We start from the raw sequence: 27,682 nt of genomic DNA, 5'->3' as shown, positions 1-27,682 counted from the left end.
TGGAGACAGAGAAAGGTTTATTCCATTTGGCCAAAGCAAGAAGACAAGACAGCAAGATTTCTCAAATCCCCTTGACAAAGAGATAAGGAGAGGGTTTTTATGCAGCTGACGAGTCAGGGAGGGGGAGTTTTGGGGAATGGAGGGAAAGTCCGTGTGTCTTCTGTGTCAGCTAACACTTCGAGCAGCCAGACCTCCGGGTGTCAGCACCTGGTCGCAGCACTTTCAAGGCATTCACTCCGTCTGCAAACATTTCTTATGACCTTTATGTTATCTCCTCCCATTTGACAAAGAAACAGTAGATCAGCAGTTTATAATGATGCTGTGGGAACAAGAAATAATGGGTACAAAGCGAGTGGTTCACAGGTGCCAGCCAGAGAGGGCCCGATCAGAACGTTCATTATTTCAGTCACTCACTGAAACATGCTGAGTGCTGAACTCCCAAGGGGCCCCATTACTCAGCCTCGCATCCCTTGACGGGGATAGGTTCTAAGGAAGGTGTCCTTAGGTGATTTCACACCCCTAGATGGTACAGCCCACTACACACCCGGGCCACGTGGCACAGCCTATGGCTTCTGGGCTATAAACCTGTACAGCAGGTCACTGCTCTGAATCCTGCAGGCAACTGTCACACAATGGTAAGGATTTGTGTATCTAAGCATAGGAAAGTTACAGCAAAAACACGGTATCATCATCTGACGAGGCCCCTGTTGTATATGCAGTGCATCGACAGAAATGTTGCTATGCAGTGCATGATTGCATGTAAAGAATTTAGTGGAAGTGTTCACTGAGGCCCAAAGAGATGCACCCAACAACGCCCTCCATTTGGCCCCGATGTGCTGTAGAAATCGTATTTTCTAGCCATGCCCTGACATTATAAAGGCTGGGAGGCACCGCACTAAGGGGCATGGAGGCGCTCTCCTGCGCAGACAGGACTGATGGAGCTGCTCGCCCTTCGGGCAGAGCGAGGCGAGAACCCAGGCCTCTGTGCCCACAGAGAAGCCGATCGTGCTGCCTTAGGGGAAGGGAAAGGATGCATAAAATGTCACCCGGGCCTTTTCTCCAAAGAGAGCCGCGAGGCTTGCTCCTTCCTCACACTGCCCTCTCAGAGCTCACCTCTCCTGGCACAGCCTGGTGCCAACAAACATCTTGCAAGCACTGACTGAGCCCCGGCCAGAAGTCTGGTTCTGTTCCAAGAGCTGGGAACCAAGAAGGGAGCAGAGAGATAAAACTTCTGCCACAGGGAGTTTATTTTCTAGGTAGGGAAACAGACCAAAATACATGCAAATAAAACCAGCAGAAAGCAGCCCACTGATGTGCTGGTCGATGTCTCACAGCAGCTCTGGGGGATGGCGGCCCCTGACCTGCAGCACTGGCTGATTTCTGCGGTGTGAGTCCTCCACTACAGCCACCTCCAAACTCCCTGTGTGAAGGCACTGACCACGGAGCGGGGAAGGGGCCTCACTGCTGGCCCTCCTGGGCTGCTGCGAGTTGGCTCAGGCACACCTGAGAGTTCCACAGTGACAAGTTACAGGAGAAGGAAAGTGAGCCAGGAGTTGCAATGTTTACGGGGAGAGACATTTATGGTGAGAGATACGGGGGGTGTCACTAAGAAAGTGCCATTTGATGGCAGAGCTGCTGTGGAAAACAGGATGCCTGCTCCTCCGAGGGCCAAACAGAATGACCACATGACCCCGCAATCTCCTCTCCACATACCTCCCAAAGAAATGGAAAGCAGGGACCCAAACAGGCAGGGGGACTCCCCTGTTCACAGTAGCGTTCTTCACAAAGCCCAAGAGGCAGAGACAATGCAGGGTCCGTGAATGACGACTGGATAAGCGAAGCGTGGTCCCTCTGATAGTAGCAGAAGACAGATTCCTAGGCAGACTGGGGCAGGTCCCCAGTGAAACCCGACCTTCAAGCCAAAGACAGCCTGAAGCTGGAAAACCAGGCTGCCAGTTCCAGGTTAAGTCCACGACCTTTTAGCCACTCAAATGGTGATTTTTTTCTAGGCCCGCCCATGGGCCAATCAGCACACACTCCCCCTTTCTGAGCCCATAAAAACCCTGGACTCAGCCACACGGCAGGGACTACCACCTTTGGGTAGAGACTACTCGCCTTCAGGTAGGGGCTGCCCACTCTCAGGGCCCCTCAACACTGGGAGCTGTTCCGTCCTGCAGTAAGTTTTTTCTGCCCTGCTCACTCTCCGGTTGTCTGCATAACCTTATTCTTCTGGATGTGGGACAAGAACTTGGGACCTGCAGAACAGTGGGTGTGAAAAAAGGCTGTAACACTGTAACCCTCCCTCCTGCTTGCTGAGCAGTGGAGGAGAAGAAACTGCTGGCTGCCACACACCCGTTTGCTGAAGTTGCAGGCAGCAGGAATGAACTAGAGCTGTGGCGCTTCCCGAGAGCCCAGACGTCAGACTCCCTGAACCAGGGCTGTAGCACGCCCTGCTCGCCAAGTCACAGGTGGTGGGAACGGTTGAGCTGTGACACCCTTGGGGCTCTGCGGTTCCTGGTGTCTCTGAGTTTTGGGTGCCACCACGTTCCCCTCATCCAGACACCGGTGCCCAAGGCAGAAGCAGGTTGCGGCATGCCCGGCCCAACCGCCGGCTGAGCGCGGATCCTGTGGCAAGCGTGGGATCTGGGCCGGGGTGCAAGCCGAGCACAGCCCACTGGGCCGAATGTGCAGAGTACCTCCAGCAGTGATCCTTGGGCCGAGTGAGGCCGGGCAGGGGCGCCAGCGGCCATGGAGGTCTCCGGCTGGTGAAGTGGCACGGAAAAAATCCTGTGCCACATCCACACAATGGAGCATTCTTCAGCCTTAGAAGGAAGGGAATTCTCACACCTGCTACCATGTGGAGGAACCTTGAGGACATTAGGGTCAGTGAAATAAGCCAGGCCCAAAAGGCCAAATCCTGCATGATTCCATTTATACGGGGTCCCCAGAGGAGTCACATTCATAGAGATGGAAAGCAGAACAGTGCTGCCAGGGGCTGGGGAAGCGGGCTGGGGAGTCCGTGTCCAACACAAACAGAGCTTCAGTCTGGGAAGATGTGAAGTTCTGGAGATGGAGGGTGCTGATGGTTGTACAGCAGTGTGAGTGTACCTAATGCCACTGAACTGCACACTTAAAAATGGCTAAGATGGGCTGGCCGCAGTGGTTCACACCTGTAAGCCCAGCACTTGGGGACGGTGAGGCAGGCGGATCACCTGAGATCAGGAGTTTGAGACCAGCCTGACCAACATGGCAAAACCGTGTCTCTACTAAAAATTAAAAAAAAATTAAAAAGCCAGGCGTGGTGGTGTGTGCCTCTAGTCCCCAGCTACTTGGGAGGCTGAGGCAAGAGAATCACTTGAACCCAGGAGGCAGAGGCTGCAGTGAGCTGTGATTGCACCACTGCACTCCAGCCTGTGTGATAGAGTGAGACTATCCTGTCTAAAAAAAAAAAAAAAAAAGTTAAGATGTTAACTTTATGTTATGTATATTTTACCATAATTTTAGAAATCAATAATTTTTACAAAGAAAGTTCCATCTGAGTAAAGCCCAGGCAGTGGAACAGCAAAGCCCCTGAGGCAGGAGGTTCCCAGCACATTGAGGAAGGTCAGTAAGAGCCGCATGGCTGGAGTTGGCAAGTGCAGGTGAGGTGTGGGGTGGGGACAGGGGGACACCTGTGGGTGTGGGGGAGGAATTTGCATTTTATTCTGAGAGGGACAAGGAAGTCATGGGAGGGTCCTGAGCACAGCAGCAACGTGATCTGACATGGTTTGAAAGTGCCATCCTGGCTGCTACCTGGAGAGGGAGGAGCTGGGGGAGAAGGTGCGAACCCACCAGGAGCTCTGCACTAGTACAGGCAGGGAAGGACGCAGCCTGCAGTGGAGGTCAGGGCTGATCAGACTAGAGAGGTGTTGAAAATGGAACCAAAAGCTTGTTCTGGCAAACTGAACAGGGCAGGACACACAGCGGGGTCCAGGCATGACCACTGTCGGTCCTGGCCACGAGAGAGCCAGCACCAGGTCCTGCACTGACCACAGACACGTCACTGCCCCAAGACAGGGGGGTCGTGTGCTGCTCAGATGGTTAAAACAGAAAAAGAACATTGCCAGCAGAGGGAGGGCCCAGAGACTAGAGCAGGATCTCTCTGCCTCTTACTTTACACATCAGAGAAAGGAAAGGACTTGTGGAAAAATACTAATTTCATTGCACTCACAGAGTAGAGAATTTTAAAAGAATGATGTGTGTGGCTTTATCTGGTGAGTCACATGTCATACAGTGAAGAACAGTCGGCCTAGAGTCGGAGGAGCTGACTCGGCTGCAGTTTCCTCCCTGTAAAATAAAACAAATGGGCCTTGACAAAGACCTTCCCGGACCAAGCTTGCGTCCACCCCTCCGAGTCCCCTCCCCTCCGGGACCAAGCTTGAGTCCACCCCTCCGAGTCCCCTCGTGGACCAGGCTCTGACCTTGGGCTCCGTTTGAGCAAATCCTGCTGAGCCTGCTTGGGGAAACCCACCCTGACTCCTGACGTTTCCATTTAGGAATTTCTGTCCACAGGCCCCGCCCCTGCTCCGGGGCTGTCAGCTCCCACCCATCCCTGTACTCCAATTTGAGCCCCATCTCTCTCCTTTACTGCAAAACCTCACTGGAGTGGGCCCTTGAATAATGCCTCTTCACACCCTTAACAATGATTTCCTTTTTTTCTTTACCAAGCATCCCAACCTACCATTTCAGCCTGCTCAGGCTGCTGGGACAGAATACCACAGGCTCGGGGGCTTGAAACAACAGAAATCTATTTTCTCACAGTTCTGGAGGCTGCAAGTCTCAGGTCAAGGTTCCCGCTGGTTCCGTTTCTGGGGGCTCCTTCCTGGCTCGCAGAGGCTGGTGTGTGGCCTGTCCCGGGAGAGTGCCCCTGCAGGCAGGAGGGAGCACGAGCACTCTGGGGTCTCTCCTCATAGGGACACCCATCCCATCGGGTCAGGGCCTCCCCACCCTTATAACCTTAACCCCAGTACCTCCTTAGAGGCCCCTCTCCAAATAGCCACACCAGGGATTAGGGGTTTAACATGAATTTTGGGGGATCCATTCAGTTCATAAATGTGATCCCCGTAAATTTTCCTCTGGGTTTCAAAATGTTAGGTTAAAGCATGTTGTCTACCTAAAAGGAGCACACTACATATTATACGAATCTCAGATACACACACGGTGCCGTGTCACAGTGTTTCACAGAGCAGATGGGAGCTGCAGAGACTGGGGTGGGATCTGAACACCTCAGCTAAGCATGTGTCCACCTGGCCACTGGGGTTTCTGCTGGTCAGAGTCCCACAGCACCCATGCCCTTTACCTGCCCTCTTTGAAGGCAGACCTTTCGAATATTTTTTATCAAATAGTTATTAACAGGTATTACAACATGATTCAAAGATCAGGGTAACATATAAAAAGGCTAGGCACAGTGGCTCATGGCTCTAACCCCAGCGTGTTGGGAGGCCGAGGCTGGAGAATTGCTTGAGCCCAGAAGTTGAAGACCAGCCTGGACAACGTAGTGAGACCCCAGCTCTAACAAAAATAAAAATTAGCTGGGCATGGTGGCACACACTTGTAGTCCCAGCTACTCAGGAGGCTGAGGCTGGAGTATCACTTGAGCTCAGGAGGTGGAGGCTGCAGTAAGCTTTGACAGCACCACTGTACTCCAGCCTAGGTGACAGAGCAAGACCGTGTCTCAGAAGAAAAAAAAAAAAGATTAAAGAAAATCTTTTTGGCTGGGCACGCTGGCTCATGCCTGTAATCCCAGCACTTTGGGAGGCCAAGGCAGGCAGATCACCTGAGGTCAGAAGTTCGCGACTAGCTTGATCAACATGGAGAAACCCCATCTCTACTAAAAATACAAAATTAGCTGGGCGTGGTGGTGCATGCCTGTAATCCCAGCTACTCGGGAGGCTGAGGCAGGAGAATTGCTTGAACCCGGGAGGCGGAGGTTGCGGTGAGTTGAGATCGCACCATTGCACTCCAGCCTGGCCAACAAGAGCGAAACTCTGTCTTAAAACAGTTTGTTTTTTAAGATAGCATACAGGCTGGGCACAGTGGCTCACACCTGTAATCCCAGCACTTTGGGAGGCCGAGGCGGGTGGATCACATGAGGTCGGGAGTTGGAGACCAGCCTGGCCAACATGGTGAAACCCTGCCTCTACTAAAAATACAAAAAAAAGTAGCCGGGCGTGGTGTTGGGCACCTTGTAGTCCCAGCTACTCTGGAGGCCGAGGCAGGAGAATTGTTTGAACCCAGGACGCAGAGGTTGCACTGAGTCGAGATGGCACCACTGCACTCCAGCCCGAGCAACAAGAGCAAAACTCCATCTCAAAAAAATATATATAATATATATATAAAAGATAAAAAGATAGCATACAAAGACGCACACACCAGCAAGTCTCATTACCGCCCTGTTCCCACCCACAGCATCCTCTCCCCATTCCCAGTGTAATAGAGTAATACTTCACTGTTTGTGAATTTTTATTTATCCTCTTTGACACAAAAGGCAGCCTGCTGTAACATGAATCAGTACTTTCCTTTTTCCACTTAACAGCGCCCAGAGCGCCTTCTGGTCTGTGGGTACTTATGGGGTCTGTCACTCTAACGCTGTTTATTCCACGGCCGCTTCAGGTCCCAGTATTGTTTCCAGTTCTCTGATATTAAAAACCTGGTCATCTTTTATTTTTATGTGTGCAAGGTGTATCTACAGCATACAATCTGCAGAGTGGGGACTGGTGGATTAAACATCAAAGCATTTGTAATTCTGAGAGTGGGCCACACCTCTGTCTGGTGTTGAGTGGTGCCCATCTGCACTCAGCACCAACACAGGTGAGCACAAGTTTCCAGGCAGCCTCAGCAACATGTGCACTGTTGCTAATATCATACAGAGAAATGATGTCTTGGTGTTTTAATTTGCATTCTCTCGTGAGTGAAGCCGAGCATCTTTTCATTCCTAAAGGGCCAGGAGTATTTCTTTTTCTGTAAACAATTTGGCCAATCCATTCTTCTGAGTTGTTAGTTTTTTTTCAATTTCTAGTTCTTATATATTAGGGAAATTAGTCCTTTGTGATATGAGTTGCAACTTCTTTTCCTAGTTTGTTTTTGCTTATGGCTCTTCAAAACTTTTTTATTTATACGTAGTCTTCTTTCATGGTTGCTGGATGTTAAATCCTAGGTTAAAGACCCTTGTTTACTGTTGAGGTACTGCTTTTAATATACACGAATCTGTGCATATTTAGGTTTAGAGAACATCTCTGTCAGCTGTGGGCAGAGACAGCGGTCCACTTGCCCTGTTTCCCACTTCATTCATATTTGTCTTTGTCCAAAACCCTACCACCGTATACTGGCGGCTTCCCATATCACCAAAGAATCTTAATTTGAGGGCGTATTTTGATGAAAGTTGTTCTTTGACAAATACTTATGTCAACACAATATCAGAGTCACCTTGTGCCAATTCCTGTCTCTCAATGGGCAATTAAGAACCAAAGCTGCTTGAACGAGCTGGCCAGCATAGTCAACGCCTTCTGTGTGCCAGGAGACACAATGCAGGCAGATGCAGCCGACCCTCCCCATGTTACTCCTGAGTGTTTACGAACTGAGGAACCACGACCACCACGATCATTGCTACGTGTTTTGTTCTGATGACATCCTCTTACTGAGTTCTGAATGTCGGCTCATCACGTTAGTAAAAAAGGGGCTTTAGTTGAGTGACCTATTCCTTCTTGCTCCAGAACTACTAGAATATTAGAATTAGGAAAAAGACCAGAAATCCACCCCGAGGCCCTCCTTTTCAGACACAGCATCTGCGGCCCAGACTTGCTCAACTTGAAATGAACATCACCTGAATCAGGAGTGCAGCTTTCACTGGTTCCTATTTACAGTTACCCAAGCTGTCCACCAGCCAGGAGGGCTTTTTCTTTCTCGTTTTGTTTGACCTCCGGCTTCGTGCACTTTTGTGCCTGTCCTACAAGATGGCAGAGTGGCTACCTTCAGGCTTCAGCAATGGGGTGACACCGTGACGCTCCAGTACCGGCAGACACCAGGAGGGGAGTTCTGCACAAAGAACATTTCTTCAACGGCCTCTATTTGTGCGGCACGAACATCCTATTAAAGAAGCACCAGTTGAAAGCTTATATATTCCACAATATGTAGCACAATCTGATATGACAGTCACTCAAATATTTTGATTTGGAGCTGATGAAGATGCAATTATATATCATTGTTAAGTTTCTAAAGATATAAAAAATGCAGCTGATTTTTTTATTCTCAGTAATATATTTTCTTTTAATAAAAAAAAAAAATTGCCCCCTAAAAATTTAAGATTCCTCTTTAAAAGTGGTTGGACCTTTCCTTCTCTCCGGCTTCATGCACTTTCTGCTGTACTGACATCACTTTTGTTTTTTGTTTTGAGACAGAGTCTCACTCTATTGCCCAGGCTGGAGTGCAGTGGCACAATCTTGGCTCACTGCAACCTCTGCCGCCTGGGTTCAAGCAATTCTCCTGCCTCAGCCTCCCGAGTAGCTGGGATTACAGGCACCTGCCACCGCACCTGGGTAATTTTTGTATTTTTAGTAGAGATGGGGTTTTACCATCTTGGTCAGGCTGGTCTTGAACTCCTGACCTCGTGATCCACTTGCTTCAGCTTCCCAAAGTGCTGGGACTACAGGCGTGAGCCACTGCGCCCAGCCAACATCATTTGTGTTGTGAAAATCCCACAGACCGTAAAGTTTCTAAAGGCACAACTTTTTATCTATTTCCAATTCTGGTTCAATTTTTTTTTTTTTTAAATCACAGATTCTCAGAAGACAGAGGCAGCAGCAGGAGCATGCTTTTTGAATCTTCTCAAATCCCCACCTAAAAACAGAACTACTAAACAGCAAAACCAAAAAACTTATGGACATTTGTAACAGAATGAGGTGACAAATGTTGACAAGGATGTGGAGTGAACTGGAACTCTCCTGCCTGACTGGAGGGAATGTAAAGTGTAAAGTTCACACTTGGAAAAGTTTCACAGTTTCTTAAAAAGCACACACCTGCTGGCTGGGCTCACACTGTAATCCCAGCACTTTGGGAGGCCGAGGCAGGCGGATCACAAGGTCAGGAGATTGAGACCATCCTGACTAACACAGTGAAACCCCATCTCTACTAAAAATACAAAAAAATTAGCCGGGTGTAGTGGCGGGCACCTGTAGTCCCAGCTACTCGGGAGGCTGAGGCAGGAGAATGGTGTGAACCCGGGAGGCAGAGCTTGCAGTGAGCCAAGATCACGCCACTGCACTCCAGCCTGGGTGACAGAGTGAGGCTCCATCTCCAAAAAAAAAAAAAAAAAGAAAGAAAGAGCACACACCTGCCATATGACCAAGCATTCCATTCCAAGGCATTTACCCAAGAGAAACAGAAGACAAAGACGAGGATATAAATGTTCACGGCAGCTTTATTTGCTTTATTTTTATTTAGAAATTGGAAATAATCGAAATATAGGTCAACAGGTAAATAAATAAACTGTGGTATATCCATGCAATACAAAATGTGGATTATTGATGTACACAAAATGGGTGAATGCCAAAATAATTATGCTGAGTAGAAGAAGCACCTCCCCCCACAGTACTTGCTCTGCGATTCCACTCAGATAAAATTCTAGAATATATAAATTAACCTTTAGTGAGAGAGAGCAGACCAGTGGTTGCCTGAACATGGAGGACACGAGGGACGGTTTAGACCGGGGTGTGAAACTGCTGTTGGTGGTGATGGACATGTTCTGGCGACAGCTTCACAGGCAAATGCATCGGTCACTTCACCTATGTGCAGTTCATTACCTGTCAGTTACACCTCAACAGAGCTGTTTTAAAAAGCAAGGTGGGGCTGGCTTTGGTGGCTCACACCTGTAATCCCAGCACTTTGGGAGGCTAAGGAAGGAGGATGGCTTGAGGCCAGGAGTTTAAGACCAGCCTGGGCAACACAGTGAGACACCGTTCCTATTTTAAATAACGAAACAAAACAAAAGCGGTACAATAACAACTTTTAAAACTCAAAAAGAAACAAAGAAAGAGATAAAAGAGATTCAAGAGACAGTGGCAAACACTGAGAACAGCCAATTTAGATTTCAACATACAGATAACAGGGATCCCCACAGAAAAAAGCCAAAGCAAGAAAAATGTTAACACTAAACTCCAGTTCAAGCAAATCTTAAAATAACAGATGTGAAGTACACACAGAAAGAGCACACCATACACTTGCAAATATGGACCAGGACAACCAATACCAACACATGACACATTCGAATAAAACGGCCGACTTGACTGAAAAAGGAAAAAATCCTTTGGGCATCTAAGGAAAAACAGCATATGACTGTCAGGGGAAGAAAACAAGATTCATCAGGCTTTTCATGCATCACTTTATGCTGGAAGAAAACAGAATAAAACAAGATACTCAAAGAAAATCTGGGCCAAGAATTTCGTATCCAGCAAAACTGAATTCAACATCAGAAACTCAAGGAATACTGTCCCCAAGATGACACTGACTATAGACTGGTTATGAGACCTGAACACATAGAAATGAGTCAATGGTGGTAAAAAGGAGCGATTTTTCTGACAATGTAGACACAGTGCTGTTTTCATCATCACAATTAATGCTATGCTATTAGTATTTTTTTTAAATGCTAAATGCTAAAGAGGAATAAAACAAGTGAGTGATTACGGGATGGATATTCCATGCCATCGTCCTGTGTCTTGAGAAGCAGGATTCCGAGTGCAGGAGACACAGACATCATATAGAGGAGGCTATGTAAAGGCCCCAGGACCCTGAATTTGTATTGGGAATATCAATATAGGCTCAGAAAATATTCTTCCTTTAAATATGTGTGTGCAATGTTTGTATTTTTTTAAAGCTCTGTCCAAAAATCTAGAAACAATGACCAACCCAATAGCAATGAGCATCCTAAACTGGATCTGAAATACCATCTCTACCAGAGACTCTGGGAAAAATAATGGATTCCAAGTGTTAAACGGAATTAAGTTTGGCCTAAAACTGCCTCTGTACATAGTGACTTATAACCTCACTTAATGTATAAGCAAACTGGGACCTGACTTGAGAGTACACTTCTGTAACAAGCAGCAGAGTCTCACCAATCACATGCTGAAGGCTCCCAAAACATGCCTATGTGAGGTGGAGGCTGACCTGCAGTCAGTCTGGCCCTGTACGTGTGTCTTTCCCTTCCTGTGGCTATAAATAAATACAGCCTGCACACAATGCACAGGAGAACGTTCTGAACCACTTTTGGTCCTGCGTGCTACCCAGCTGAAGAAACTATTTTCTGCTCAATTAAACTGCTAACTTGTCTAAAGTTTTTCTTTTAAGACAGGTTTGGAGCAGAAGCTGTATAAATTGGGCCTAGAGCATCTTGACATGCCAGGCTGCAGGGAGCTATCAATGACTGTGCGTGTGGTCTGTGCACACATGTATGCACACGTGTGCACACTTATCAAAAGAAAGCAAGAGCCAAGCTGAAGAGGCTCCCTCTCACTGACCGAATAAGCTAGTCTGAGCTAAATAAAGATAAAAATCACAACGGATTGAAACCCACCAAGTATGCTTAACTCCACAAATTCTTTTTTTTTTTTTAAGACAAGGACTTGCTGTCGCCCAGGCTGGAATGTGGTGGCATGGTCACAGCTCACGCATCCTCGACCTCCTGGGCCCAAGCGACCCTCCCATCTCAGCCTCCAGAATAGCTGGGACAACAGGCAGGCACTACCACACCCACCTGATTTTATTTTAATTTTCTGTAGAGACAGGGTGTCGCTATGTTGCCCAGACTAGTCTCAAACTCCTGGGTTCACGTGATCCTCCAGCCTCAGCCTCCCAAAGTGCTGGGATTACAGGCATAAGACACCATGCCCAGCCCATGAATTCTTGTATATATGTAAAAACCCTTCACCACTCACCTTCCTTGACAGACAACTAATGCATTATCTTAAAAACTTAGTGTACAAGAGCAAAGAATCAAGCATTTATCCTGCCCTTCCTATATGAACTGTACCACTGGGTAACCAGATAAGTATAAAAAAGAAAACACTTTCTTAGAAAACCATTCCAGCTAATAAAGGCAAGCAAAATGACAGAATGAGAATACCACCATTTTGCAACCCCAAATAATTAATGGATCTTGGCACTGAGCATCAGCTGCTGTCAACATGGTACTTTCCTGAGGAAAGCTCCTAACCGCCTGTTCTCCTGCCAAAGGGATCAAATTTGAGGCTCATCAAGCCTCTGGACCCAGCTGCCAACGTGCAGGCAACATAGAGGGCCACGCTGAACTACGCCATGACCACATGGTCAGCAAAATCTACACCGTGGGAAGCCATGGGACAAACAGCCCAGGCTCTTCAACAGATAAACGGCAGGGAAAACAGCGAGGCAGACGGGACTGCAAATGGACACTGAAGTAGATTAAAAAATAAACAAAAAAAAAGCAGACAAGACTAAACTGCCATCAAAAAACCAAGAAAGTCATTTCTGTAAAAGTCAGGATTACTTGTTGGGGCAAGGAGGGGGAGAAGAAGGGGGCTGCGGCTGGAGGGGCACTTGGAGAGCCTCCTGGGGTATGTGGCAACGTACTATTTCTTCACCAGGTGGTGGACACAAAGGTTATTCACCTTACAATCATAATCATTCAATAAGCTATACATTTGTTTTGTGTCACTTCCTGTATGTTTTTATAATAAAAAGGTTTAAAACTAAATAAATAATCATGTCAAACTTTTATTACTTTTTTTTTTTTGAGACAGAGTCTCACTCTGTTGCCCAGGATGGAGTGCAATGGTGCAATCTTGGCTCACTGCAACCTCCGCCTCCTGGGTTCAAGTGATTCTTGTGCCTCAGCCTCCCAAGTAGCTGGGACTACAAGCCCGTGCCACCACACCTGGATAATTTTTGTAATTTTAGTAGAGACAGGGTTTCGTCATGTTGGCCATGCTGGTCTCAAACTCCTGACCTCAAGTGATCTGCCCGCCTTGGCCTCCCAAAGTGCTAGGATTACAGAAGTGAGCCACTGTGCCCAGCCGGTGTCTTTCTTTTTTTTTTTTTTTTAATTTGCACAGTTTTTAACGAAAGAGCCAAATAAATTTTTGAAAGTTTATTTATGCATCTTGGTCTTTACGAGTCGCAGCTGTTCCTAGAGAATGGCCTAGCAGCCAGGGTCGCCGCAGGCAGGCTTTGCCCTATACTAAGTGCCCAGCAAGCAGGCACATGGGGCTGAGACCCAGCACACATCCTGCCCACTGAGCTGTCCGCCCAGGCCCTGGGCAGCATGTTCCTTTAATGTACCCATGGGCACAAGTCACCTATACAAGCAGGAGACTCAAACCTGTCAACTGGACGGTAAATGGATGCTTTCAGAACACTTCCAGACTTCTGAGTTGCATCTTTTAACCAATGGTTTTTTGATTTCTTATCAAAATATAAGCCACAGCATTTTAGGCCATTTGCCTTGCTTGCCTGCAATAAAACAAGCAAGGACAGTATTGAACCCAGTAAACATAATGCGGCAATCTCACATAATTCTCCAATCTCAAAGGTGTTCAATTTATTATATACTTAACCATTTTTTATAAACACATGTCACAGAAGGCCACTGTGCCTGATTCCGTGTGAAAGACGCATCTGCCCATCACTGCAATGGTCCTACCTGCAGGCTATTTTCCACACCAGTAAGTACAGGCAGCAAGACAGCCACTGGCTCAAGTTCTCCCAAGGACTAAAGTCACATGGCTCAGTCTTCCGATTGTTTAGCTCCTTCTCTGGCTAATCTGTCAGCTTCTTCATTGCCTATAAATCCCGAATGACCAGGAACATGCATCTGTTAAAGATAGATGTTTTCCTTTTATTTTTACTCATCTTTACATAAGCAACACATGACTATATTCTCATCATGAAAAACCATTCAGAACAGACTGCGTAGCATAAGCTCAACTTCAACGCTCCTCTCCCCAGACATGATCCTCAACAGCACGCTGTCGATTCTTCATGCATTTATGCAATGGATGTTATTTACGAACATTCCATTTTGTTTTTCCACAAATTGGATTTTACCGTTCATATTGCTATTTCCTCCCCACTTATCAATGGGACTTGATAAGCTTTCCAGGCAAAACACATGTATGTACAGATGGGTGGACGGATATGTATGCAACACACACACACGCTTCCCTTGCAGTGCCGTCAGAAATAATGTACTTATTTAACCACTGTTTACATTTATGTTGCCAAAGCAAATTTACACATCAGGCTACCAAACTATTATCAGTGGTTCTAGGAAGGCAGAACAAGGCAGGGTTGAGACAGTGGTTGCAGTTTAATTTGTTTTGTATTGCTTGAAAAAAACTTTTTAATAAACATGATCTATGATTTTAAAAAGTGCTTCCATCTTGGAATAAAAGTTCTATTACCAAGGCTTTAATCATACAACCTTACTATTGTTTGAAACAAAATACACTGATAGTTTTATTTAACATTATGATGCATTCCAAAGAAATGAACAGGGTGACATACAGCTGTCATAGTAATGCCATGTGCCCAGGTTGGGTGTTACTTCGTGTTCTTAACAAAATATAAGGATTGTAGAACATCCCTCAAACCACACTGCCTGTGTATTCTATGCCTAGTGACACTCTCACTAGAATTGTATTACTTGTGGTTGCAGCGAGCCGAGATTGCACCACTGCACTCCAGCCTGGGCAACAGTGCGAGACTCCGTCTCAAAACAATAAATAAAAGTTTGACATGATTATTGATTTAGTTGTAAACCTTTTTGTCATAAAACAAAAACATATAGGAAGTGACACAAAACAAATGTAATCCCAGCACTTTGAGAGGCCAAGGCAGGTGGAATGTTTGAGGTCAAGAGTTCAAGACCAGCCTGGGTAACATGACAAAACTCCATCGCTACTAAAAATACAAAAATTAGCCAGGCGTGGTGGCATATGCCTGTAATCCCAGATACTTGGGAGGCTGAGGCACGAGAACCACTTGAACCCAGAAGGCAGAGGTTGCAATGAGATCACGCCATAGCCTGGGGTGACAGAGTGAGACCTGTCTCAAAAACCAAACCAAAAAACTGTATTACTTGTATGATAAGGAAAAGAATCAAACGTGTGTATGTGGGTGGGTTTGTTTTGTTTTTCTGAGACAGGGTCTCGCTCTGTCGCCCAGGCTAGAGTGCAGTGGTACGATCTTGGCTCGCTCTGTCGCCCAGGCTAGAGTGCAGTGGTACGATCTTGGCTCGCTCTGTCGCCCAGGCTAGAGTGCAGTGGTACGATCTTGGCTCGCTCTGTCGCCCAGGCTAGAGTGCAGTGGTACGATCTTGGCTCGCTCTGTCGCCCAGGCTAGAGTGCAGTGGCACGATCTTGGCTCGCTCTGTCGCCCAGGCTAGAGTGCAGTGGTACGATCTTGGCTCGCTCTGTCGCCCAGGCTAGAGTGCAGTGGTACGATCTTGGCTCGCTCTGTCGCCCAGGCTAGAGTGCAGTGGTACGATCTTGGCTCACTGCAACCTCGACCTCCCCAGCTCAAGTCATCCTCCCACCTCAGTGTCCTGAGTAACTAGACTACAGGCATGCGCCACTACACCTGGCTAATTTTTAATTTTTTCGAGAAACAGAGTCTCCCCATGTTATCCAGGCTGGTCTCGAACTTCTTGGCTTAAGTAGTCAGGCCATTTGGGCCTCCTAAAGTGCTGGGTTACAGATGTGAACCACTGAGCCCAGGCTCACATATTTTTTTTTTTTGAGACGGGGTCTTGGAGTCTCATATCGTTGCTCAGGCTGGAGTGCAGTGGCGCGATCTCAGCTCACTGCAACTTCCGCCTCCTGGGTTCAAGTGATTCTCCTGCCTCAGCCTCCTGAGTAGCTGGGACTACAGGCACACACCACCATGCCCGGCTAATTTTTGTATTTTTTAATAAAGATGGGGTTTCACCATACTGGCCAGGCTGGTCTTGAACTCCTGACCTCATGATCCACCCACCTCAGCCTCCCAAAGTGCTGGGATTACAGGCGTGAGCCACTACGCCCAGCCTCAAATACGTTGTAATATACATTATGATATTAATATCATGGAAATTGTTATGTCATTAAACCACTTACATAAACCATTAATCTCTAGTAAACTTAGCTTATTTGGTCATAATGGCCATAGGACATGAACATTTAAGATACTCACCCACTGAATGTCCATCCCCTGGGTAAGCCTCTCCAGTGCCACAAAGTCCTCTTTGTTGATCACCTCTTTCCCTGCACTTGTCTTCCACCCATTTTTCTTCCAACCTTGAACCCAGTTAGTTATACCTACAAAAATGCACGATCACTGGTGAGTCAATCTTGAGTGTCCTGCCTTTTTCACCTCCTTAGTCTTACCTCTTATAATTGATCCCACTTGTATTCTGAGTCACCATCCTTGACTCTTCACTTCCTTAGCTGGCCTTAGTTGCTTTGGCCTTTGGCACAGCCTGAAATGCCCTCCTCTCTTCCCTTTCCCCTAACTTGTATTCTACCTACAGCTGTCAGCTTAAGATGTCATTTCTCCCAGGAGCCTTCCCCAGCCTCGTAAGCATCCCCTACATGCTCCTATTCAGGGCATTTCCCAAAGAAGCAGTCAACACGCCATCTTAAGTGACTTATACACACACAGACTAGAAGTTAACACTAGAGCAGAGACACTTCCACTTCTGACTGCATCTCCGGTGCCTGGCAAAGAAATAAGCATGTGGAAAACATCAGAGCAGCAGAAGGGAGACTCCAAAATCCTCACTCTTTGCTCGGTACCTGACAAACCAATGTCATCCCCCCGTTCCCATTTGGGTCCTGCCCTGTTACAACACCTCCTACCAATTTCCTTTCACAGTTACTGGAAAAACAGAAGAAATCAAATGTGAAAGCTTACCATTTATCGTAAACATACTGTCTGTATACAGAACCAGTTTATTGATGTTTTGAGTCTTTGCTTGTTCAATGGCTTTGCAGGCTGCCTTGAAAAGACAAGTCGATAGTCATGCTACAGAAAATGTTCAACTTTGACATTACTAAAGTTCAAAAGTACTTCGAAATTGAAACATCCCCTCTGTACTGATTATATTCTCTGTATGAAACACTACTATACATACAATTCTCCTGTGTAGACATCTATTTGAAATAAGTTTTTAGAATTTTTCTACAAAATTCCTATTTTTCAAAATTGTTACTAAACCCAAGTCTCTCTTCAAATATCTTATATGTATAGGTAGAAAAAAAAAGAATTAGTTTATTTGATAATTTCATACTCAATGCTCAAAAAAGAGAGGCTTAAACGTATCTGATAACTTACATGAATTTCCGCTCTTTGGTTTGTCTGCCGCCCAGGAAGTCTAATGCCTACATTTCTGTTTCAAAACAGTACAAAAGAAAATAAAAGCATAAAGTGAATTCTCAAAGTGATTCTTCTTAATGGATAACGATAAACTAGTGTGTATTCTTATTTGAAATATAAAAGCATCATATAAAAATCAAGCTAACAGACTCCCAGCAGAGAGCAGCACACAGGTTTCCACACTTGGGCACCTTCTGACTCTCATGGGTTCCACTAGGGCAAAGGAAGTAAAAGCTGGTTCTCTGCGGACCCTGGGTTAGGCCCTATGGCTGCAGCAGAAAGAATCCCAGGAGAAAACTCGGGAAGAAGAATGGAGAGAGTGAGACTTCAGACTGAAACTACTAAAAACCTCCAGGAAGTAAAGGAGGAAAATGAAATCAAGGAACCAGCAAAACCCTTAGACAAGTTATTTAAAATTTGGGGTCACCAGGAGATCCAGAGTTTCCTAAAAGAATGAGTAATTTTTGGGCCAGGGGTGGTGGCTCACACCTGTGATCTCGGCACTTTGGGAGGACAAGGTGGGAGGATCGCATGAGCCCAGAAATTTGAGCCCAGCCTGGGCAACATAGTGAGACTTCATCTCTACTGAAAAAAGGACTCCTCTTGGGAGGCCGAGGTGGGCGGATCACGAGGTCAGAAGATCGAGACCATCCTGGCTAACATGGTGAAACCCCGTCTCTACTAAAAATACAAAAAATTAGCTGGGCCTGGTGGCAGGTGCCTGTAGTCCCAGCTACTCGGGAGGGTGAGGAAGGAGAATGGCGTGAACCTGGGAAGTGGAGCTTGCAGTGAGCCGAGATCGCGCCACTGCACTCTAGCCTGGGCGATAGAGTGAGACTCCGTCTCAGGAAAAAAAAAAAAGACTCCTCCTCAGGGCAAGAAAGAAACACCAAAGCCAGGTGCGGTGGCTCACACCCATAATCCCAACACTTTGGGAGGCCAAGGTGGGAGGATCGCTTGAGCCCAGAAGGTGAAGGCTGCAGTGAGCTGTGTTTGTGCCACTGCACTCCATCCTGGGCAACAGTGTGAGACCGTGTCTTTAAAAAAAAAAAAAAAAAAAAAAAAAAAAGCAAAGGAAGTAAAGCTGAGGTACCTGACGTTCTGAAAAGCAATGCCGCTTAGCCCCAACACGAACCAAAGCTGCTCCTCTGCCACCCCTGCCAGAGCTACTTATCTGCAGGTTTTCCCAATAATCAAACAATGAGCAGATCCCGCCTCATCTTTTCACAAGTTGTGGAACATGATTCAGTCAAACTCAGCTTCGTTTGTTAACTTACAAAGGATGGCCCGGCCCCCAGTAAACGCCGATTCCTGCTCGCGGCCTTCTACGCCCATTACTGGAGCAGCAGCCATCAGTGTAGACGACGACGAAGTCTCCTGTGGGAAAAGGAAGTACATGCTGCTGGGCTGACCTTACTAAAAACTGAAATTCACCTCAAAAATCCACCAGGTCGACTTAGCATTTTAAACCGAGAGGGTATTTCACAACGCTGCAGATGCTTTCTCTCTAGGAAAACGTGCTCCATTCCTTACAAGGGGGCACCTAACATTTATGCTTGGAATCCACTTACATTCTGATCTTGCAGGCCAGGCAAGTTCGGGGTGAAGGCAATCACCTTGTAAAACCAGAGCCTGCTGCAGTAAAAACTACTGTTCACATCCCACACTGCGGGTTCAGAGGACAATGGCGCTGTCTCCACGGCAGGGTCACCTTCACTCCCAGGGAGCCGTCCTCCAGAGACGAGCAGCGCCTCAGCATGACGGTGACCCTGCCTGCCCGAGGGCCCAGTCTCCTGACCAGTGCTGGTCTAATTTCTTCCCTGGCATATTTGCTGCTAGTTAAGTGTGGTTCCCGTCTTTGCTTCTTTCCCTCTAGATAGAGGGTATGATTGACACACCAAGGCTGTAAAGAACAAGGTAAAAAAGGACTGATGGGGGCACCCTCAGGCCACTGGTGACCAGGACACTTCAGTAGTGTGGTGGGATCAGAGGTCAGGTTGCAAAGTGTTAAAAGAGCTGGGTGAGAGGGCAAATAGAGGTGGTACCGCAGGAAGTGGAAGTACTTGTCCGAAGGACGGCAGACTGAGCTCAGCGGCGGCGAAGCGGCAGAGATGGGGACGTGCTCCTCACAGGAGCGGGGCTGACAGCCAAGGGCAGTGTGGGTGTTGGGCAGGGCTCCTCTGTTCGGCTGGAACTTGACTGTATCAGCATGACTACAAGCTTCCCACCCAGCCACTGAACTGTCTCAGGAGCCAGCACCTGCTATCCGCCATGTTCCAGGCCACCAAGCCTCCAGCAATGGTCAGTGTCTGGAAACGGCTCATCTCCCTGCGACTCCACAAATCTTTGCTTCAATTCCTACTAGTAAATCACCAAATAAAGAATACTTGTTTGATCTTTTTTTACGTAACTGCAAAACATATCTATAAATAATATAGCTTGGCAAAACGTTTTCTACTGGTTTCCCTTGAATTAAATTAGAACCTATAAATATACTGATTTATATTTTTTAATGCTTATTTCTACTTTCTGCTCATATGTGTAAAAGACACAAAGGAGACTTCTATTCTGTGAGTCACTAAATACATACAACTGATTCCTGGAGTGAAAGGTAGCAGAAAAGTTCACTACCTTGCTTCTCACGATAAAATAGAATCTCCTGTTTTCCAAAGATTGAATATGAAAGGTTAAAATGCTGGTGCTAATCAATTATAACAAGCAGCTGCGTGTGAGGTGTTTCTTATTTGAAAAAGCTGGAGTCTTCGCATTTCATCTTAACGTTAAGTACTGCATGCACAGGGAATACTGGTATTTCAAAAGATTACAGTTGTTCATTTACATGTAAGGGTTTTCCTAAGAACATCCAAAAGTTTAATTCTGCACCACTTGATTATAAATAATGGCCTTAGTGATTTCTAAATAATCTTTACACGTTAAGAATGAAGATGACAAACACCAGCTCAAACCCCCCCATCAAGTGGGAAACACCTTTTACACATAACATTTTCCTGACTGTTGTATTAAAATCTGAAAACCCAAGGAAGATGTACCCATGTAGGAAAACGTGTCTCTGCTAACTGGAGGTGCCGGCTCCACGCTCGGCTTCATGTGCTTTGCATACGGCTCTGCGCTTTCATGTCCATCTCCATCCAGTGGCTCACGGAGTCGCTTGCTGGCTTTCGCCTCCGATTCTTGCCCATGTTGATTTTCATGCCCTGAAAGACAAGAGTCCACTCGTGAGCTGGAAACAATGAACATAACACGAAATGCTAGAGAATGAAGACATTCAGTAAATTATTTAGTATCATTAAATCAGACTTAAAAACACCCTCTGTATGTGGCCCTACAACGAGGGAAACGAGGGAATGACCCCCTCCCCACCATCTCCACCCCCTCCCCACCATCTCCACCTCCTCCCCACCATCTCCACCCCCTCCACACCACCTCAACCCCCTCCACACCACCTCAACCCCCTCCACACCACCTCCACCCCCTCCCCTCCACACCACCTCCACTCCCTCCCCTCCACACCACCTCCACTCCCTCCCCTCCACACCACCTCCACCCCCTCCCCTCCACACCACCTCCACCCCCTCCCCTCCACACCACCTCCACCCCCTCCACACCACCTCCACAGCATCTCAATCCCCTCCACAGCATCTCAATCCCCTCCATACCATCTCTACCCCCTCCACACCATCTCAACCCCCTCCACACCATCTCTACCCCCTCCACACCATCTCGACCCCCTCCACACCATCTCAACCCCATCCACACCATCTGTACCCCATCCACACCATCTCAACCCCATCCACACCATCTCTACCCCCTCCACACCATCTCTACCCTCTCCACACCATCTCTACCCCCTCCACACCATCTCAACCCCATCCACACCATCTCAACCCACTCCACACCACCTCAACCCACTCCACACCACCTCAACCCCCTCCACACCACCTCAACCCATCCACACTATCTCAACCCCATCCATACCATCTCAGACTTACAAGGGAATGACCCCATCCACACCATCTCAGACTTCGATACTCTGAAATAATTCTAAATTTTTCAAGATAAGTTTGATAAAGACAATGTGAAGACAGTAGCAAGGCTTTTGTTGAAAGTAAAATCTGGTTGGCCGGGTGCGGTGGCTCATGCCTGTAATCCAAGCACTTTGGGAGGCTGAGGTAGGTAGATCACCTGAGGTTGGGAGTTCGAGACCAGCCTGACCAACATGGAGAAACCCCGTCTCTACTAAAAATACAAAATTAGCCGGAAGTGGTGGCGCATGCCTGTAATTCCAACTACTTGGGAGGCTGAGGCAGGAGAATCGCTTGAACCCGGGAGGCAGACGTTGTGGTGAGCCAATATCGCGCCATCGCACTCCAGCCTGGGCAACAAGAGTGAAACTCCATTTCAAAGAAAAAAAAGAAAAAAAAAAAAGAAAGTAAAATGTGGTTTTGATGGAGATCATGATACCAAGGGTTCGTGACCCTTTAGGAATCATGGACAGTTTGAAATCAAAGGGGCTCTTTCTCCAGGAAAAACATGGCCCAAAATTGTGTATATAACATCAGTGGTGTTGCTGGGCGCAGTGGTGTGTGCCTATAGTTCCAGCTACTCGGGAGGCTGACATACGAGTATCGCTTGAGCCCGGGTTTGAATCCAACCCGGCCAACATAGTGAGACCCCTTTGCTTAAAAATAGATAAATCTAAAAAAAGATGAGTTGTGTCCATGGTTCAGCCCCTCCCTGCCTCAAATACAACTACATGGACACGAAGTTAAGAACCCCTAGGAGGGCTCAGAGGGTGCAGGTTCGTCTAGCTTGAATAAACAGATAATGGGACACATTAAGAAAGGAAAACAGGGCTGGGAAGCCGAGGCGGGCAAATCATTTGAGCTCAGGAGTTCAAGACCAGCCTGGTCAACATGGTGAAACCCCGTCTCTACTAAAAATACAAAAATTAGCCAGGCGTGATGGCGGGCACCTGTAATCCCAGCTACTCAGGAGGCTGAGGCAGGAGAATGGCGTGAACCCAGGAGGTGGAGCTTGCAGTGAGCGGAGATCGCGCCACTGCACTCCAGCCTGGGCGACAGTGAGACTCTGTCTCAAAAAAAAAAAAAAAGGAAACAGAAACCAGAAACTAAAAGGAAGCAACTGGGTCCCTTCAGGGGCAGTACTCTTGCAGCTTTTCTTTTGCAACGAAGTTTTTCTTCTGCAACGAAGTTTTTCTTCAGGGGGAACTCAAGGTTAATCCCAAATAGATTTTTTTTTTTTTTTTTTTTTGAGACGGAGTCTTGCTCTGGGCCCAGGCTGGAGTACAGTGGCGCAATCGTGGCTCACTGCAACTTCCACCTCCCTGGTTCAAGCAGTTCTCTGACGCAGCCTCCCAAGTAGCTGGGATTACAGGCACCCACCACCACGCCCGGCTAATTTTTTTGTATTTTTAGTAGAGATGGGGTTTCACCATCTTGGCCAGGCTGGTCTTGAACTCCTGACTTTGTGATCCACCGCCCTGACCTCCCACAGTGCTGGGATTACAGGCGTGAGCCGCTGCGCCCGGCCCCAAAGAGATTCTTAATACCACCTCAGGGTTATCTGGGAAGGGCCCATATCTCACTCACTGGGTAATACTATGGCAGCTGAAGTAGAACAGCTAAATTAGACCAGGACTCAAAAAACCAGTTTCAATTTGTGCTATACCTTTTATCAGCTGCGAACTCCGTCAATTGAATTAAACCCTCTGGGCTTCTGTAAAATGAGGCCCTGGGCTAGATGATCTGAAACGACTTTTCCTTACGCTATCATTTTATGGAGTGAAAATAAGGACACAGGAGCGACCAACTACCTGCAAACTAACAACCCTAACCCAACACTACAGGATTCACCTCCAGCTCTCAACTCCTAAACCAGGGATGGAGAAATGGGGCACGAACATCACAGAGCGCCTAGTAGAAAGGAACAAGAAAATCTCCAGCCTAGTGGAGCTTCTCAACCCACACCTCTCGGAACCCTAAGGGCGCCGGGCAACACTTGACTGTGATCAGCACGACGTCAGCAACAGCTGGCGTTTCCACTGCCACATTTTGTTTTCACACACTCATCTCCAAAACATTCCTCTGCGTACTCTACTGAAGTAAATGCAGACACTGTGGTCCAGGTTAAAGTGTCATTTTGTAGAACCTTAACACGGATATAAACACTTGTTTTACTTACTATAACAGAGATGGACACTTTACAGAACAGATAAGACTTGGAAGGAGGAAAAAACCACACTTGTCAGTTAAGTTTTACTTCACAAAATTGTGGTTTTTAAGTAAATTAACCTTAAATCAGCTTATATAAACCATAAGAACCAGTAAATAGCTCAATAATTCTAAAATAAGGATAAATGTAATGTTAAAAAACAAAAAACTGTAAAAGGGGCTAAGACTTTTTCTTTGATACAGATCTGAATCATTAAAGGCACTAAATCTCAATTTATAGACGTAAGTCACTGACTAGGAGGTCTCTAAAGTTTAAAGAAGTAGATTCAAAAGAACTAGCTTGCTTTAAGAGTCAGAGTACTTAATAAAAACAGAAACATACTTATATTGGAAGACTTGAGATACAAATAAATTACTGATTGGTTAAAAACAAAAAATTTGTGAAAAGGAAAACTGAAAAGGAAAATTAAGAAAAGGAAGTATCAGGAACCCAGCAAAGAAGGAAAGAGCCATATTTTCAAACCTGTTTTCTGTCTCAAACTGATTTTTCCATCTGGGTAGAAAAATGAACAGCTGTAACAGCAAGGAGGCGGCTCAGCATTACTGCCTCCATTCTCCCTTAACATCCCCGTAGTGGTATCGTATAGGCCGAGTGAACTATGGGAAGAATTTATAGTTTAAAGCAAGGATGACAGTAGTCCGTTCCCAAAACTAACCCCCAAGGAGATAAACAGGGAGTACACATAAGTAACAATGTTATGTTGAAGACTTATAGGAGGAGCATCATGGCCTGACCAAAGACAGAGAAGTTTCACAATCCCCTTGGACCCTCGCTGCCATCCAGATGTCTGTGCTCATCGGTCACCTCCTGATCTCACCTCCGCCTTTCTTTCCCCTTCCCTTAACATAAAAGAAGTCTCAAGTTCTATTAACTTAAGATGGTTCTTCAGGACACTAGTCCACCATCTTCTTGACTTGCTGGCTCTCGGAAAAAAGTCGCCTTCCTTGCCCCAACACCTTGTCTCTCAGCTTATTGGCTGTCATGCAGTAAGCAGTAAGAACTGTCACATCGATGAGCCTTTTTCACGTGTCCTCATTCTCAAACAGAATCTCCTTTAAAAGCTATTGAAGAGAGAGAGGGTGAAGCAGATGCACTGAGTGAGGGTCGACCCTGCTTTGCAAACTAACTCTTCAGGGCTCCATTCTGGACACAACCTGCCTTGCTCTGAATTGTGCTTTGTCCAGGATTGTTACGATGATTCGAAGGAGCAGTTGTTCAGGTTCAAGCATCTCAGTGGCCTCTAGAGAGGCTGTTCAAGATAAGGTAATTAAAACTATGCTCTGCTCAGTCTTAATTTGCTATAGTAAAAAGTTTGTAAGTAACATTCACGTAAGATCACCTCCTCAGTGTAGATCCAGAAATATTTTTAAAATCTTGTGCTCTAAAGTCGTCACCCTGCTCATCTGAGTCTGCAAAATGGGCTTTAAACTTCCAATTATATTGGGAATTAATCTTATATTGGGCTTTAAACTTTGAGTAACCATACTTTCTATAACACATAAAATTGGAAGAAATTGGACAGGCATGGTGGCTCATGCCTAGAATCCTAACACTTTGGGAGGCCAAAGCAGGTGAATCATTTGAGGTCAGGTGTTTAAGACCAGCCTGGCCAATATGGTGAAATCCCATCTCTACTAAAAAAAATTCAAAAATTAGCCGGGCGTGGTGGCACGCACCTGTAATCCCAGCTACTCCGGAAGCTGAAGCAGGAGAATCGCTTGAACGCAGGAGGCAGAGACTGCAGTAAGCCAACATTGTGCCACTGCACTCCAGCCTGGGCAACAGAGACTCTGTCTCAAGGAAAAAAAAAAAGAAGAAATTCAGATTGTGTGACTCTGTCCTCAATAAAAAGGCAACACCACAAAGGGGCATGCCATGGAAAGAACCACACTCATTCCTGTAAACTGTAGCCCATTCATTCCAATAACTATGTAAGTATTTTTTTTTTTTTTGACGAGTCTTGCCCTGTCACCCAGGCTGGAGTGCAGTGGTGCAATCTCGGCTCACTGCAGCCTCCACTTCTCGGGCTCAAGCAATTCTCCCACCTCAGCCTCCCGAGTAGCTGGGATTACAGGTGTGCGCCACCATGCCGAGCTAATTTTTGTATTTTAGTAGAGACGGAGTTTCATCATGTTGGCCAGGCTGGACAAGTATTTTTTTTAAAAAAGACAAGGAATTATGGCATAAAAGGCTGAATGGAACAGGAGAGCTGAGTCCTGGATTATCCCTAATACTGTAAGTAATATGAACCACTATTTGTAACTGCTTTCAGTCTGTTCCCTAATTTGTAAAATGAAAACAATCACACGAGGTTCCCCACATGCCTAGAGGGTAGCTATATAGATCAAATGCCATCTGGCATATGAAAGCCTTTGAATAGGTTAAAATGTCACACTGATATGAGAGGTGACTACCTTCTGAAACTTCCGGGCTTGCAGATTTCCTGACAAAGGCCCAGGCCTCATCCTCTGTGGCAAACTTCTTAAATCTGGCAGCAGGAAACCGGTCCACCTGTGCTCTGCACTCATTCCTGGAAAAGATGTGCAATGTTATTTCCTTCTTCCTTCTCTAACTTATCCCCTTTTTTATTGAGATTCTTAAGGTTGGAAATACAGTTGTCCCTTGGTATCTGAAGGAGACTGATTCCAGGGAGTCCTCCACCCCATCACAGATACCAACATCAGAGGATGCTTAAGTCCTTTGCATAAAATGGTGTATTTGCAAATAACCCACACACATCTTCTTGTATGCTTTAAATCATCCCTAGTTTATAATACCTGATACAATGTAAATAGTTGTATTGTCTTTTTATGCGTATTTTAAAACTGTATTCTATTTTAATTTTTTCCAAATATTTTTGATCTATGGTTAGCTGAAACTGAGGATGCAAACTGGATATAGAGGACCAATTTTTGCGTGAAAAGGGCAGAGTCGCACCTTATAGTTTTATCCTGCACGTCAGACTCTACACCTGTGTTCTACTGTATGCCAGCCAGCCAGCACACCAGCACCATAAGGCTTTCGTCAAACTCAAAGCATAACAAAATACTGCGGTCTTTGAAAAAAATATTAACCATTTCATTACAACAAAAAGGTCAACTTCTGAGATGCTTCTTCCTCAATACTGTAGCTGCCGTGCATGGGGAAACACAGGTAACGAACTTTGGTATCTTGTAGCGGGAAGAGTTCTGGTGGTACAGTCAGAACAGCTGGGCTCAAGTCCTTTCTCTGTCAGTTACATGCCCTGGGAACTTCCTGACCCCAAGAACTATACCTGAAAGAATAATCCCTCTCACCTCCAAGGGTTGTTACAAGGATCCAACTGCAAATACTGGCTTATTAGAATTTGCCTTTTTTAAAAGGGAAGATTAGGTACTGAGTTCCAATCCCAATTTAGCTGGTACGGAAAGTCTTCTGGTAACGGGGGTTCGTTCTGATTACGTGTCACTTTTTGTTGCACTTTAACTGCAACAAAGACGAAGGATTAAACACAGGGTTTATTAGGCCACCCCTAACCTTTACGCGACGTTTCTGATATTTCAAACAAGTCTTCGGTGCGGTCCAGTCCCCGGCCATGAGCCTCCTGGAACCCCGCCGGCCGAGCAGGAAAACGAGGCGGTCCCCCGACCACCCACAGCCACAGCGCGCGGCACAGACTCGGACCGCCAGGCTCCCGCCGCCGGGGTTAGCCGGGCTCCGGCCTCCCTCGACCCCGATGCCGGCAGGGAGGCGCCTCGGCGGGCGGGCCACTCACCAGGTCAGAAAGACCCCGGTCTTGCGGCCCCTCCTCACGGCATAGAACATCCCGAACCCGCGAGAGCCGCGGCGGCAGGGGAAGGCGGCCAAGGCGACTCTGTGGGCCAGGAACAGAAGCCAGCTCATCGCTCACTCCCGGCACCGGGAAGCATTTCGACTCCCGGCCCAGCGTGGGCGCGACCCGCCGGCGCTCAACACCGCACTTCCGTCACCGGCGCGGGAAGATGACGCACGTCTG

General features: G+C 46.7%; 1 protein-coding gene across 16 annotated transcripts; it reads right to left on the bottom strand.

The window, feature by feature from the left end:
• Window positions 1-27,682, bottom strand: RNASEH1 (ribonuclease H1). Of its 16 annotated transcripts, XR_008622973.2 has the most exons (13): window positions 27,443-27,677; window positions 26,103-26,218; window positions 25,365-25,478; window positions 20,466-20,630; window positions 18,693-18,792; window positions 17,374-17,428; window positions 16,954-17,038; window positions 16,234-16,358; window positions 13,706-13,876; window positions 4,721-4,906; window positions 4,211-4,326; window positions 1,114-2,255; window positions 1-319 (listed from the first exon to the last, which is right to left on the bottom strand). XR_008622973.2 is itself a non-coding variant. In XM_055107101.2 (9 exons), exons 1-9 carry the CDS (start codon window positions 27,568-27,570, stop codon window positions 13,790-13,792), a joined length of 975 nt encoding a protein of 324 aa, XP_054963076.1. In that variant the 5' UTR covers window positions 27,571-27,677; the 3' UTR covers window positions 9,437-13,789.

Source organism: Pan paniscus, chromosome 12 (genome assembly GCF_029289425.2).
Source record: "Pan paniscus chromosome 12, NHGRI_mPanPan1-v2.0_pri, whole genome shotgun sequence".
NCBI lineage: Eukaryota > Metazoa > Chordata > Mammalia > Primates > Hominidae > Pan > Pan paniscus.
The sequence above is the reverse complement of the archived record's forward strand: the minus strand, read 5'-3'. Positions and strand labels throughout refer to the sequence as shown.

Excerpts from the sequence above, each read along its gene's own strand:
- RNASEH1 (XM_055107101.2), bottom strand. The coding sequence starts at position 27,570 with ATGAGCTGGCTTCTGTTCCTGGCCCACAGAGTCGCCTTGGCCGCCTTC. Across the intron at positions 16,359-16,953 it reads CAGTATGTTTACGATAAATG|GTATAACTAACTGGGTTCAA; the intron begins GTAAGCTTTCAC and ends GCATTTTTGTAG. Across the intron at positions 13,877-16,233 it reads AGGGGATGGACATTCAGTGG|ATGCATGTTCCTGGTCATTC; the intron begins GTGAGTATCTTA and ends TATCTTTAACAG.